Source organism: Eptesicus fuscus, chromosome 16 (genome assembly GCF_027574615.1).
Source record: "Eptesicus fuscus isolate TK198812 chromosome 16, DD_ASM_mEF_20220401, whole genome shotgun sequence".
Taxonomy (NCBI): Eukaryota; Metazoa; Chordata; class Mammalia; order Chiroptera; family Vespertilionidae; genus Eptesicus; species Eptesicus fuscus.
The window spans coordinates 55653493-55667291 of record NC_072488.1 but is presented as its reverse complement, the minus strand read 5'-3'; the positions used below and the strand labels follow the sequence as shown (position 1 = coordinate 55667291).

At 46.3% G+C, this 13799-nt stretch overlaps 1 protein-coding gene across 1 annotated transcript in view; it reads right to left on the bottom strand.

The window, feature by feature from the left end:
• Positions 1-6106: 6106 nt before the first annotated feature.
• MERTK (MER proto-oncogene, tyrosine kinase) overlaps positions 6107-13799 on the bottom strand; it is a 119287-nt gene continuing 111594 nt past the window's right edge. Inside the window, exons 18-19 of the mRNA XM_028137963.2 lie at positions 13271-13407; positions 6107-7117 (exon numbers count right to left, since the gene is read on the bottom strand). Coding sequence (XP_027993764.2) covers positions 6604-7117; positions 13271-13407 — 651 coding nt within the window. The 3' untranslated portion in view covers positions 6107-6603. The remainder of the gene's footprint in view (positions 7118-13270; positions 13408-13799) is intronic.

Genomic DNA, 13799 nt, shown 5'->3' with positions numbered 1-13799 from the left:
ATCTAGTTCCTTTCACTTAGCAAAACGTATTTGAGACTCAACCATGTAGTTGTACATATCAGTAGTTCATCCCTTCTGTTGCTATTAGTGTTCCAACCATTGGCTGATATACCACACTTCGTTTATGCACTCACCAGTTGATGGACATCTGAGTTGTTTCTCTTTCAAATATGTTATAAATAATGCTGCTGTGAGCATTTACATATATGTCTTTTGGTGGACATATGTTTTTATTCGTTGGGTAGTTTCCAAGAACTGGACATCCTTGGGATTATGACAAGTTTATTTTTAACTTTTTAAGAAACTGCCAAACTGGTTTCCAAACTAGCTCTATTTTCTCCAGTAGCTATGTATCAAGGGTCCCAGGTCTCCATATCTTCGCCAACACTTGGTGTTTTCTTTCACTATACCCGGTGGGCATGTGGTGGTATCTTACTATGTGGTTTAATTTGCATTTCCCAAATGGCTAGTGATATTGAGCATTATTGTCTTTTTTTGTCGTTGTTGTTAATCTTCACCTGAGGATATTTTTCCATTGATCTTTTAGAGAGAGTGGAAGGGAGAGTGAAAGGCAGAGAGAAACATCTATGTGAGAGAAACACATCGATTGATTGCCTCCTGCATGTGCCCCAACCAGGGCCCAGGCCAGGGAGGAACCTGCAACCAAGGTACATGCCCTTGGCAGGAATCAAACCAGGGACTCTTTGATCCACAGGCCAACGCTCTAGCCACTGAGCCAAATCGGCTAGGGCCATTATTGTCTTTTTATTCTCTTAACAGTATATTTAGCAGCAAAATTATAAAATTTAAAGTCCAGTTTATCTATTTATCCTTTTATGGATTGTGTTTGCCTAACTCAAGATCACAGAGATTTTCTCCTATGCCTTCTAGAAGTTTCATAGTTTTAGCTGTTACATTCAGGTCTATAATTCATCTCAAGTTAATTTCTGTGTAATTTTTTTTTTTTTTTTGGCTGATGGATAGCCATTGTCACAGCTGCATTTCTTTGAAAGTTTTGAAATCACATAGTTTGGGTCTTCTAGCTTTGTTCTTTTTCCAAAGTGTTTTGGTTTTTGCATTACCATATACATTTAAGATCAGCTTTCAATTTCTACAAAATAGCTGCAGGGATTTTGATTGGAATTACCTTGACATTCATTATAGATCAATTTGGGGAGGATTATCATTTTGGCAATTTGGGGTGTTTCAATCCATAATCATGAACTGTCTCTCCATTTATTTAGAGTTTCTTTAATTTTTCTCAGCAATGTTTTGTAGTTTTCAGTGTATGTCTCACACTTCAGATGTTAAGTTTGTTTCTGACTATTCTATTCTTTTGGATGCTATTGTGACTAGAATTTTTTCTTAATTTCATATTTTGATTGTTCATAGTACAAATGCAATGATTTTTGCATAGTGACCTTGCTAAGATCATCCATTACCTCTCTTCTCTGTGCATGGATTCCTTGGGATTTTTCTACATACGGAACCATCTCATCTGTGAATAAAGACAGTTTACTACTTTTCCAACCTGGGCACCTTTCTCTTTTTCTCTCTAATTTTACATCCTATGGGGGTGGGGCCGCAGAGTCTGCTTCCAGGGAGAGCACCCAGTCTCTAGTTCTGAGGTTTGTTAGAGTCCCAATAGCACCAGAGGCTTGGCTGATCTGCTTCACCATGGTACTAATGAACTTCAACAAAATGTGCACGTCAGGGCCATTCTGAGGCTATTCTTTAAAAGACAGTGTGCATTGGAAGCCATCTGTGCCCTGCTAGGGCTGTGACTAACCACAGCATGGCCCAGGGAGCTGTTCTTGGCAAACCCCAACGTCCAGAACAGTCTTCTCCTCCGTGAATGTCAGTGAGTGGGTGAGTTGATTGTGTGTCCTCATGTGACTGCTGTTCTGGTTAGAATTTATAATTATGCAGTCTCAATAAGCCCACGAATCAGTTTAAAATTATTGCGTCCGTAAGAGGTACTAGGAGTTACTGTATATAACTGAAATTTCTCTTTCAGATATCTGTATGTACAGTCCATTTCAATAAAAGATTATACACAAAAATATCCTAACATAGTGGTCTTTGAGTTAGTTTCAGTAATTATTACATTTACTAGTAAATACAAATAAGTTGTCATTTAGACATGCTTTTTAAAGTTAAACAGAAGGGCTGTTTTACTTCTGTTCTTCGAGCTTTAAAAGAGAGAAAATAAGATTCACGCATAGAAACAGTGTGCGTTACTGAAATGCTTGTTAAAGAAAACACAGCTTCCTGTTTTCCATTTGTCAGGCAAGGTTAATGAAACGTCTTTAGAGAAGTTAAGTTGCTTTCGTAGCAGATTTATTCTGCGGTGGTTGTTTTCCCACTGACTCAGCACAAGTTCCAGCTGGCTTTTGCTGATGACCAGAAGTTACAAAGGTCTTGGTCTGAGTCAGGACTAGTCTGGCCAGAATCAATCTGATTTGTAAGATAAGAGACGGGGCTTCGGGCTGCTTCCTGCGCAGGGAACCTCTGCTTGGTGGAGGCAGAGGGAGAGTGTCCCCCTCCTCAGAGGGCACTGACTCCCCTAAGGTTCCCAAATCCTGTTGATAAAGCCAGCACTGCTTCCATCACCCACATCTGGGAGGGATGGGCCCTGTGGCTCACAGGACTGATAGAAGGGGCATCTTTGGGCATGGATGTGTCTGGAGTTGCCATCTCTGAGCCCAACAGCCATCTGAGGTGAGCGATGGGGGCCAGTCTCCTTCCCTCTGCCAACTGTCTAGCTGCATGGATCATTGACGACAGTGAAATTCCTTTCTTTTCCAGTTAGTTTGTATTACTTTGGAGTGAGTTGGTAACATAATCAGGGAAAATATTTCTAATAGGACAATTGGAAAAGCCTCTAACAAGTCTAACATTCTCTCAGAAAGCTTGCCTGCCCCCGACCTACACAGCTGCCCAGGGGTGTGGGAGAAGGTGCTCACTGAGCACTCATGGAGATGTGGGCTCCAGGATCGTCAAGCAACCTGCCCCAGATCGCAAGGACAGCCTGAAGGACCGGTTCCCAGCAGCCTTTGCCGCTTGTGGTGTCTCTGCTCCTGGAACCCTGACCCTCACTTCTTCCTATTCAGTAAGAAAAGTCAGGAAAAGGGTGAGGGGAGGGCAGAGGAGGGGAAGGGAGGAAGGAAGAAAGGAAGGAAAGGAAAAGCAAGAGAAAAGAAAAGAACCCTCACAAGGCAGAGCTAGTCTCCATCTGCAGGTCAGGAGTATTTCTGTATTTTTCTTGCCTTCTTCAGTGGCCTCCGGCCATGTCCCAGCCCAGCTTAAGACAATGTTTTCGCTCCCCCACGGTGAGCCCATAAGAGCCCCTTACAAAAGTAGTTGGAGTTGACACAAAAGAGAACTTGAAAGGCTATTTTTAGTTCATGCTCAGAAGACACGACCAGTTTGCCAAGATTGGGGCCCCTGAAAGTTCGTTCTTTCAAAACTTTCCGACAGTCAAATGTGACGGAGAGGACAGGGGTTGCAAGGTTCTCGGTGAGATTTCAGATTCTGAACGATGGTGGTCCGGCTCGTTTTCCTCTTGGGAAAAGCAAGTGGGTTTGAAGGTGCCGCTCTTCACACCCGTGTCACCCAGGCCCTGGCGCATCGCGGGGGCTGGATGAGGGCACTTCTGTGTGCTGATCTCTCAAGAAAAGCCAGAAGCCACGCTGGCCCACTCCTCCCCTCTCCCGTGGCAGACTCGGTCCCGCGTCCCAGCCCTCCTCAGGGCACGCAGCACACACTGAGCAAATGGCACAGGATTGGGGCGCTATGGAATCCGATGAGCGATTCATTACATACTTGTTTGCATTAGATAATTAAAAGTAGATATAAAAGAGCACAGTAAGTCCGCACTTAACATCCTCAATAGGTTCTTAGAAACTGTGGCTTGATGTGAAATGATGTACAATGAAACCATCTTTATCAGAGGCTGAGAGTTAATGTCTTATTTCTGGTCACAAAAACATCACCAGACTTCTAAATAAAGATCCAAAATGCTCCTAATATTAAACATTAAAACAAATGGGAGCTCTACACACATTTTTTTCCCAAATATATTTTATTGATTTTTTACAGAGAGGAAGGGAGAGGGATAGAGAGCTAGAAACATCGATGAGAGAGAAACATGGACCAGCTGCCTCCTGCACACCCCCTACCGGGGCTGTGCCCACAACCCATGTACATGCCCTTGACTGGAATCGAACCTGGGACCCTTCAGTCCGCAGACCGACGCTCTATCCACTGAGCCAAACCAGTTTCGGCTCTACACACATTTAGGAGAATAAAAACAAGATGATTTCCCAACTCGCCGATTCAGGATGGTGGTGGCTGGAGCCTCTACAGCAGCTCAGGGTGCCAGGCGGGACCCACCCTGGACAGAACTTTCTTCCATCGCTGGCCACTCACACCCACACTCTCTCACTCACACGGGGACAGTGTAGATGCGCCAGTTCACCTCACGTGCACATCTCTGGGACATGAGAGGAAACCGGGTCCCTGGAGAAAACCCACGCAGACATGGGCTCCAACTACACACAGAGAATGACCCTGGCCCCCAAACAACTTCTTCTCGTTAATGTTATAACGAAATGACATTATTCAAGGATCTGCTGTATTTTAATAGTTTAGTTAATATGAAATTTATATGAAACTTCCAAATAAGTTTTTCAATTTGCTCACAGATGTGAACACTGTACTTTTTTTTTTCTTGAACTAACCAGTCAGCTCCTGATCAAGACTTTAATGACGAGTTATTCACATTCTTGATAGTCACTATCAACAAGAAACTTTGTGCAAAAAGATGTAAACATTTTTACTGATTTTTAAAAATTCATTTTAAAGAGAGAGGGAGAGGGAGAGATAGATAGAAACATCGATGAGAAACATCAACATTGATCGGTTACCTCCCGCAGGACCCATTCTGGGAATGGAGCCTGCAACCTGGGCATATGCCCCAATGGACAGGGAATCGAACCAGTGACCTCTTAGTGCATGGGTCGACTCCCAACCACTGAGCCACATGAGTTGGGCTTTATTAATTTTTTTTAAAACAACCATTCAAAAAAATCCCAACAGTAGAAATTATTTTTTTTACTGAAAAAATGTGATACTGGTAATTCTCTTGCAAATTCTTTTCCTGCTCTCAGAACTTTCTAGTATTGGGTATTTCACAGTAATGGGGGAGCTACTCACCCTGGAGACGGGGGCACCAGGGCTGGCAGCCAGACTAAGGGCCACACCCCTGGGCCTGGTACAGAAGCTGACCTCTCAGGCTGGTGACCTGGCTGAGGATGACAGTAGTCCTGGCCCAGCGGTGCTGCCCCGAGGGCTGAGATCGACTGACCACATACAACTGCTGCTCTTACTAGGAGAGTAAGGTAGCCTCTTCCTGCCTCAGTCTGCCCATCTGCAAAGTGGAGAGAATAGTACCTATCTGGTAGGGTTGTTATGAGGACTAAATGAGAGATGGCACACAGTAAGTGCCATCTATCTGTTCATTAAAGTTAAAAGGTCAAGAGGCTCTGGAGCAGACCCCCAAATCATATACTTACTACCTGCCAGAAGCAGATTGCTTGGTTCTGAATTCTTGCTTCTCCCCTTTCTAGATGTGGGCCACCCCAGGCCACTCGGCCTTTGCAGCCCCAGTTCATGGCCCACACATGATGGCACTGGCACCCAAGTCATGATGCATAGATTCAACAGGTCAGTTCACGGAACGTGCTCAAGAAACAATGACTGTTGTGACACAGAGGAGCAGGATGCAAACTTGGGCTGCTGAGTGCTAGGCCTGCTCCTGGCTGCCTGCCTCCCATAAGGAAAGCCCTCCACTTGTCCCACACTCTTCTACGACCCATTTAACTCGCTGCACTCACAGTGTGTTTTTCAACCCTTTAAATAATTTTCCGCCCTTCAACTTTGGTCTCTCCAGGATGATTCTGCTTATCTTTAGGAAACGTCCAAGAATGGCCAGAGCAGGTGCATCGAGTGTCAGGCACTAAGGGGATTCCTTTGCAAAGCCACGAGGCTGCCAGCAACCCTGGTCTTTCCAAGTCTCAAGTAAGTACCACACATCCTTCCTCAATCATATTTTATTAGGAAGTTGTATCAAACAATCAGTTATAAAACTTTACATAGCAAAAGGTCTTTCTTATCAAACAGATGATTCAGAGGAGTATCGGATTCTTCATAAACCAGAAGCAAAGTCAAGCAATTTCATTTTACGAATATTTTTACATTTAACAGGAAAATGAAAACAACAACTGTGCAAATGTTAACATCAAGGAGCAACTGCAGAGATGAGGCTGTTAAAGCTTAAATTTTAAAATCTGCAAGATAAGTGACATAAAATAAGTCATCTTTTATTAAAATATAATATCTATGTCTCTTTCCACCATATACACATATTTTTCTATTTAAATAAATATATATTAATGCATTTTTAATGACGTACTGAACAACATTCATCTGGTGCTTTCGGGCAGTGGCAGGGAGACGGATACCAGAAACTTGGGGCGTACCTGGGTCTCTACGGCAGAGGGGTCTGTCTGTCTCCCTGGTTTGGGAATGTCCTGGCTCTCCTCACACGAGGACTGCCGAGTCTTCCGAGGAGTCATCTGCGAACAGAAGCTCATCTGGCGGTAGGCTCCCCACGGGCAGAGTGCTGGCCTGAGACCAGGAGACCCCGCTCCTCAGGTGCCTGTCCTCCAGTAAAACACCGTTCTTTCCCGCTGTCCCTGCGGCTGGGGCGGCGGGAGCCACATCTTCCCAGTTCTCACTACCCCCATTTAGAATGTACCTTCCCTCGTGAGGTCCATTCTCATGGACTTGGGCTGTGACCACGTTAATGGCAGCGCCAGTCGCGCAGGCAGCAATGATAGAGTCGGGGTCGATGTCCATGTCCAGCTGAGCGAGTGGGGGGCCCTCTGCCAGGCCCTCGCAGCTCTCTGGAAACGGCGTGTTGATGTAAACGACCTCGGCTTTGTCCTGCACTTCAGGCAAACTTTCCAAGAACTTTTCTAGCTGCAGCCTCAACATGGAGAAGGTGGGTCGATCCAAGGGCTCAGCCCTCCAGCAGGAGTGCATTATTTCATACCTGCAAGTAGAGAAGGCGAGTTAACTCCTGGCACAGCACCCAGCCCTCCGTGTAGTCCACCCCTTGTTTTCACCTTGTCTTGGATTTTTAAAAAATTTAAAAAATTAATTTTACAGAGAGAGGAAGGGAGAGAAAGAAGTAGGGGAAGAGGGAGGAAAGGAAGTAGGGAAGGGGGAGGGAGAAACATTGATTTGTGGTTCCACTTTATTTAGGCATTCATTGGTTGATTCTTGTATGTGCCCTGACCGGGGATCAAACCCACAACCTTGGCGTATCAGGTTGACGTTCTAACCAACTGAGCTACTTGGTGAGGACAATTTTATCACATTTTAATCCACACTAATTTTACTTTTTGGAAGTTACTGAGGTTTTCCTTGTGGCACATTTGTTCAACTTTTATTATAAATTTTCCATGGGTATGCGATAGTGCTCCTCTGTCTCCAGGAATACAGGACATAGTATGGTCCATGGAACAAGTCCAGCCCACCATCTGTTTTGTAAATTGAACTGTGTCCAGCACAGCCAGGGGTGACCCTGAGGAGGAGCGGTGAATGATTAAAGAAGACAAGAGAATACAGTTGGGGCCAGGTAGGACCTGTGCCTGGATGAGGAAACAGTGACCCTGCCTGTAAACAGGACCTTTATTTTATAGTCAGATCACACAAAGCAAAACAAGGGGAGTGGTCAACATGTTTACAATGTTCTCGCGAGTTTCAAATCTACTTCGTTCCTGTTGTTGCACTCAAGCCTGGTTTTGGCAGCACTTGCTGCACCTCCCACAGCCCACATCCCTTAGCTACCTAGGACTGCAGGGTCGGACTATAGGTAAAGCTTATAACCATAGCCTTTGGCTATAATTGTGCTGGGAGGGCTTTGCCCTCCAAGCTGGGACTTGTATGTGGCTTTGCCACAAGTCAGTCCGAGGCTTGATCCTGTCCGAACGTTGTAGCTGCTCTCCACAGTAAATAAAGTTTTATTGGAACACAGCTACTTTTATTTATGTGTGGCTGCTTCTACTGCAATGGCAGAGTTAAGTAGTTCCAACAGAGACCACATGGCCTCAAAATAAAAAGTACTTACTATTTGCCCTTTACAGAAAAAGTGTGCTGACCCCTGTTCTGCACATGAAGCTGGGTTTGTCACCAGGAGAGCTGTTAGAAGGGCCGGGGGTGGGTAAAGGAGTGTGTGCCTCACTGTGCCTGGCGTTTTGTGTGTGTTACTGCACCTACTCTTGTCAACAGCCCTGTCCTTGTTACTTTGCTATGTGGGCAGCAGGGGAACTGGTCTCTGGCTGGACAAGTCCTATGACTGGGGCTCCTCATGACCTCTGCTGTGTCCTGTAGAGAGGATTCTCTTCAGGGTGGTGTCCTCATTCTCTGTGTAATTAGGAATTACAAAGGGGGGACACTGATGTGAGCACAGTAAAATAGAGAGATAACTGCATTAGGAAAAGTGAGTTTTACTACCATTTGGACTCTTTCCTTTTTTGAGAAATTGACATTCATGCTGCTGGATAAGGAAATGACTCCAATGCTAATCATCTGACACATGTAGTAGATTACTGCTATCTTTTAAAAAAATATTTTTATTGATTTCAGAGATGAAGAGAGAGAGAGAGAGAGAGAGAGAGAGAGAGAGAGAGAGAGAGAGAGAGAGAGAGCAATAGAAATATCAATGATGAAAGAATCGTTGATCGGCTGCCATACTCGGGATGGAGCCCACAACCTTGGGCATGTCCCCTGACCAGGAATCAAACCGTGACCTCTTGGTTCATAGGTTGACACTCAACCACTGAGCCACGCCAGCTGGGCAGATTACTGCTATCTTGTGAACACAAATACGCAATTCCCATATTCACATGTAATCCCATCGCGTAGAACTCTGGGTAATTCTACTAGCATTCACACACGTAGCGAGAGATCTCATCCACATACACGTATAACAATCGATACCTGCATTTGTTTACTTTTCAGCCCCTATCAGCAAGGCCTGAGCTCCTGGCCGGTGGGGTCTGCAGGCGCTTTGCCTGTGAGCGTAGGACCCTGAGCTCCCGTTTCCCTGATGAGCCCGATTCCCACCTGGACATCAGCTCAGCTCTCTGCCTCTCCTTGTTTTACCTTCATGACTTGGCAAACAGCTTGTGTTTCCATTTTTGAGTTTTTTATGGTATAAATCAATTTGCATGGCTTCCTGTTTTCCACAGAGCCCTGCCTTTTTGCAGTTTGAGATGAGCTTTGAGGAATTCTGCCCCTAGAAGACACTCCCCTTTTTATTAGGCCATAAAGGCCCCATTATTTACCTTCATTTATCCCACGTCTTTGGAGAAAGCGTTTGCATAACCCAGCGATTTTAACCGGTGTGCCACAAGAATATTATAAAACATGATATACCTGACTACTTAGCCAGGGACACTGACTTCTTTTCTCCCACTGACAAATAAAAAACTGACAACAGCCAACCCAACAACAGCCATCCAGTGTAAATGAATAAAAATGATACCTATATTTTTTGTCAGATTGGCAAATAATACACTTTTTGGTGTGCTGTAGAATTTTAATAATTAGTTTATGTGTGCTGTGAGAGGCAAAAGGTTGAAAATCACTGATATAATCTATGTTCTTCATATTCAAATGGTAGCAATATCACTTTTAAAAAAATATATATTTTATTGATTTTTTACAGAGAGGAAGGGAGAGAGATAGAGAGTCAGAAACATCGATGAGAGAGAAACATTGATCAGCTGCCTCCTGCACACCCCCCACGGGAGATGTGCCCGCAACCAAGGTACATGCCCTTGACCGAGAATCGAACCTGGGACCTTTCAGTCTGCAGGCCGATGCTCTATCCACTGAGCCAAACCGGTTTCGGCAGCAGTATCACTTTTAAAGTTATTTTTCTTCAAGGCTTTATAAAATATGTAACAATAGAAAAATGACTAGTAAATATATGGTAGTGTGTGTACGGTCGAGGCCCCTCCCACAAAGGGCAATTCTGCAGTGGTGGACCAAGGTCAACAAGTTCAATCTCAGAGATGGAAAGAAAAAATAAGCCCTAGCCAGTCTGGCTCAGGGGATAGAGTGTCAGCCTGCGGACCGAAGGGTCCCAGGTTTGATTCCAGTTCAAAGGCACATACCTTGGTTGCAGGCTCCTCCCCAGCCTGGGCCCTGGTCGGGGCATGTGCAGGAGGCAACCAAACAATGTGTTTCTCTCACAGCAATATTTCCCTCTGCCTTTCCCTTTCTCTTCCACTTTCTCTAAAAGCAATGGAAAAATATCCTCGGGTGAGGATTTAAAAAAAAGAAGAAGAAAAAGAAAAAGCAAGTTTGGTAGTTGCCTTTGTAAATGGTCATTTTTGTTTTTCTACTGAGATTTCATAAAAGATGTAGTCACATAGGTTGTGGGGGTCTGGGGGAGCGGCGGATGGGGATTACTGTTTCACGGGGGACAGGGTTTCAGTTTTGTGAGGTGAAGAGTTCTGGAGATGATGGGGTGACGGCTGTAAAACATGGATGCACTTCCGTGACTGAACTGCACGCTTAAAAACAGTTAAGATGGTAAATGTTATGTTCTGTGCATTTTACCACAACTTTTCACAAAGGAGTTAAAAAGATGCAATAATACAAATTTAAAAAACTTTATAGATTTCTGAATTTATCCATATTTGTTAGACACCTGCTTCTCCCTGGCTCTGAGGATGGCTGAGCGCCTCCCTTCTGCTCAGAGAAATGACGGGAGGAGCCCTGTTGCTCTCCTGCCTGGGTCTGAGCTGCCACAGGTGGAAGTGGAGGGACTGATCCGTATGTAGAGGAGAGTTTCTGAGAGGGAGAAGGTGGTGTGAGCTGCGGTCCTTATTCAATTCACACCGTGATGCCACTGTGCCACCGTTTCCTCATGCCAGGCCCCGCCAGCTTGGGCTTCTCTGATTTGATGGTATTAGGGTGGGGTCGGAGGGCAGGGGGACTCTGAAGGACATCAGTGGGATAAAGTTGATGGGACCCAGTGGAATAAAGAAAGAACAAGGTGGCTCCCGAGTATCAGAGGGGAATGAGGGCTGGTGCAGGAACCACAGTGGCCAGTGGTGGGAGTGCCGGAGGGCCACAGCCAGAAGGCCATAGTCAGCTGAGGAATGTCCTACGGAGACTACGAGGATTCATGCAGAGAGGCCTCTTGGGCCAGGGGAACAGGCCTGCCGGCTGGTCACTCGGAGTGGTGACACCGTGAGCAGAGGCAGCCTCAGAGGGCAGGACATACAGTGGGCTCCGTTACTTATACCCTTACATGTCTTAGAACTGACTTGAAAAAGACCCAGGGGCAAGTTAGGTAGACATGAACTCACCTCGGCTAAGGTTAGACAGCAAATGAGATGAGAAGCTCAGAAGTGCGTCTCATTTTTAAAAGAAAACGTCCCTGATATGAAACAGAGGCCTCTTTGTTGACCAGCATCCAGATGGGACAGGGGCCCAAGAAGAAGGCCTGGTTCAAGCCTGAGGTGCAGAGCCAGCTGGGGTGGGGACCACAGGGCCGCCTGACCCGCCTGCCCTCCTGGCCGCACGGTGCGTGCTGACTCTGCGACTCTCACCTAAAAATGCTCGGAAACACGAGTCAGCATTCCTCATCTGGCTCTGCGTAAAACACTGGAAAACCACAGTGTGACACAGCTCAGGCCTTGCTAAGACCCTAGGTAATCACTGCAAAGACCAACTGCCTGTGGCGCAAGATGGAAGCCAAGAAAGAGCCACAAAACTCCCCATTCAACACTGTTTGGCTAAAACGGTTCCTCCTTTTTAGAAGCAAACATTTCATTCACGTGGCTCTTTCAAAAACCACCATGAAACCTAATTGAGTTAGAATTTCACAATGTTGTTAAAGGGCTTAACCTTTTTTCTTTCTGTTCTTAATATTGTAATTTATAACCACAACAGCCACCACGAACCACCAAACAGCCTGCGGCTCTTGATCAATCAAGTTTCCTTCTGGGGATTTTCCTGCTTATGTGAATTCTCCATGCACATGTATTAAAATTTGATTTTCTTCTGTTAAAAAAGATAAAAGTTTTCTCTGTTTGGCTTGGACGAGATAGGGGAGCCTGCATGCCCCCTAACCTAGCCCTCCCCTAAGTGAGGAAGCAAGGCCACAGTGGGTGTGTGTGACATAGTGGGGAGTCCCCCCCCGCTTCCAAGCCTTGAGCCCGTGCAGGCCCAAGGTCCTGAAATCTTACTGAATACGGAGACAATGTCGGTAACCCCTGTTATGTGGGGAAGAGACTCGACACTAGGGAAGTAGAGGCAATGCCACAAGAAGTCAGCTGAAGAAGGTCAGCAAGGTGTTTGGGCAGTCGGTGTGTGTGATGTTACGTTACGAATCGGCACCACGATGTGACACTTGCTCTGGGCCTCCTGCAGGCTGAGCGCTCCACACACTTTCCTCAACCCTCCCAATAGCTCTGAAGAATATGCGACTGGACTTTATTTGTGGCTGATAATGAGGCACACAAGTCGAGTCAGCTGTGATGGCCTCCCCTGTGGGTGAGTGGAGGCCGCACCTGGCCTCAGTGACTCAGAGGCCCGGACCTCTCCCCATACCACCCACCCTAGAGAGGAGGGACCTGTCCCGCAAGGGCTGTGCATGCTGAGCTGGGGCTCTCAGGCCGGGCGGAGCACCTGGTCACCCAGTGTCTTAAGAGATGCACTTCTGGCCCACTTTGTTCCAACAACCTCAGCGTCCAGGCATGGGGCTGAGGAATCGTGCTGTTAGACTATCCCCCATGCAATTCTGATGACCAACCTGACCTCAGAGCCACAGGCTTAGGTTTCTAAATTTCCTGACTTAGGATATTACTGTGTTTTGCCTGTCTGAAATACTGTACAGGAAGAGAAGGATGACGCAGCACAAGAGAGCAGGTGACTAGGTACCTCATATGCAGTAAAGTTGACCCATTATCTAGAATGCATTTCCCAGGGGTGCCTGCAGACCTGCAGAACATGTGCACACACCACCTCTCACACCAGGAAAGGCTTTGGCCTGGACGTGCCACCTCTGCACACGCGGCCTGGCTAAAAGCACCCCGTCTCCCTGTGGCTGTGTCCCTAGGTCTTTGCAGACCCACTGGCCGGCCCACGCAGGGTGCCTGGTCACATCCAGCGGCTCACTCACAGTTCGTCCAGGCAGTCCTCCGGCTGCTTCAGCCTGTGGCCGTGGAGGAGATAGTCGTACATCTCATGGTTCTGGACTCCGGGGTAGGGCGTCATCCCCCGAGTTGCAATTTCCCACATGGTCACGCCAAATGCCCACTGAGAACAGAGCAACAAGTAAGATCTGAGTCTTTTCAGAAAGTCTGAATGGACTTTTTCATTGGGAAAGGTCATTTCCTTAAAGCCCTGATGACTGTGCACAAAGCTGACAATTATGACTGAGACACGCTGCTCTCCCAACGTAACGGTTGTTACGGCGGTAACGTGGTTGGAACGTCACTGTGCCCATTTGCTACTAACGCTGTTACGGGAAATCTGACAAGGGCAGCCAGAGCCTCCTGCCAAACAGATGCTCGGTCCCACTATTGTCAAGTGTTTTCTCTCCTTGTCTCTGGTTGAGGGCGTAACCACACAGCACCTTCTGTACATCATGTGGGTCCCATAGAGCCACTGAATGAACTTGTTGAATTTAATATGAATATGAAATAGCT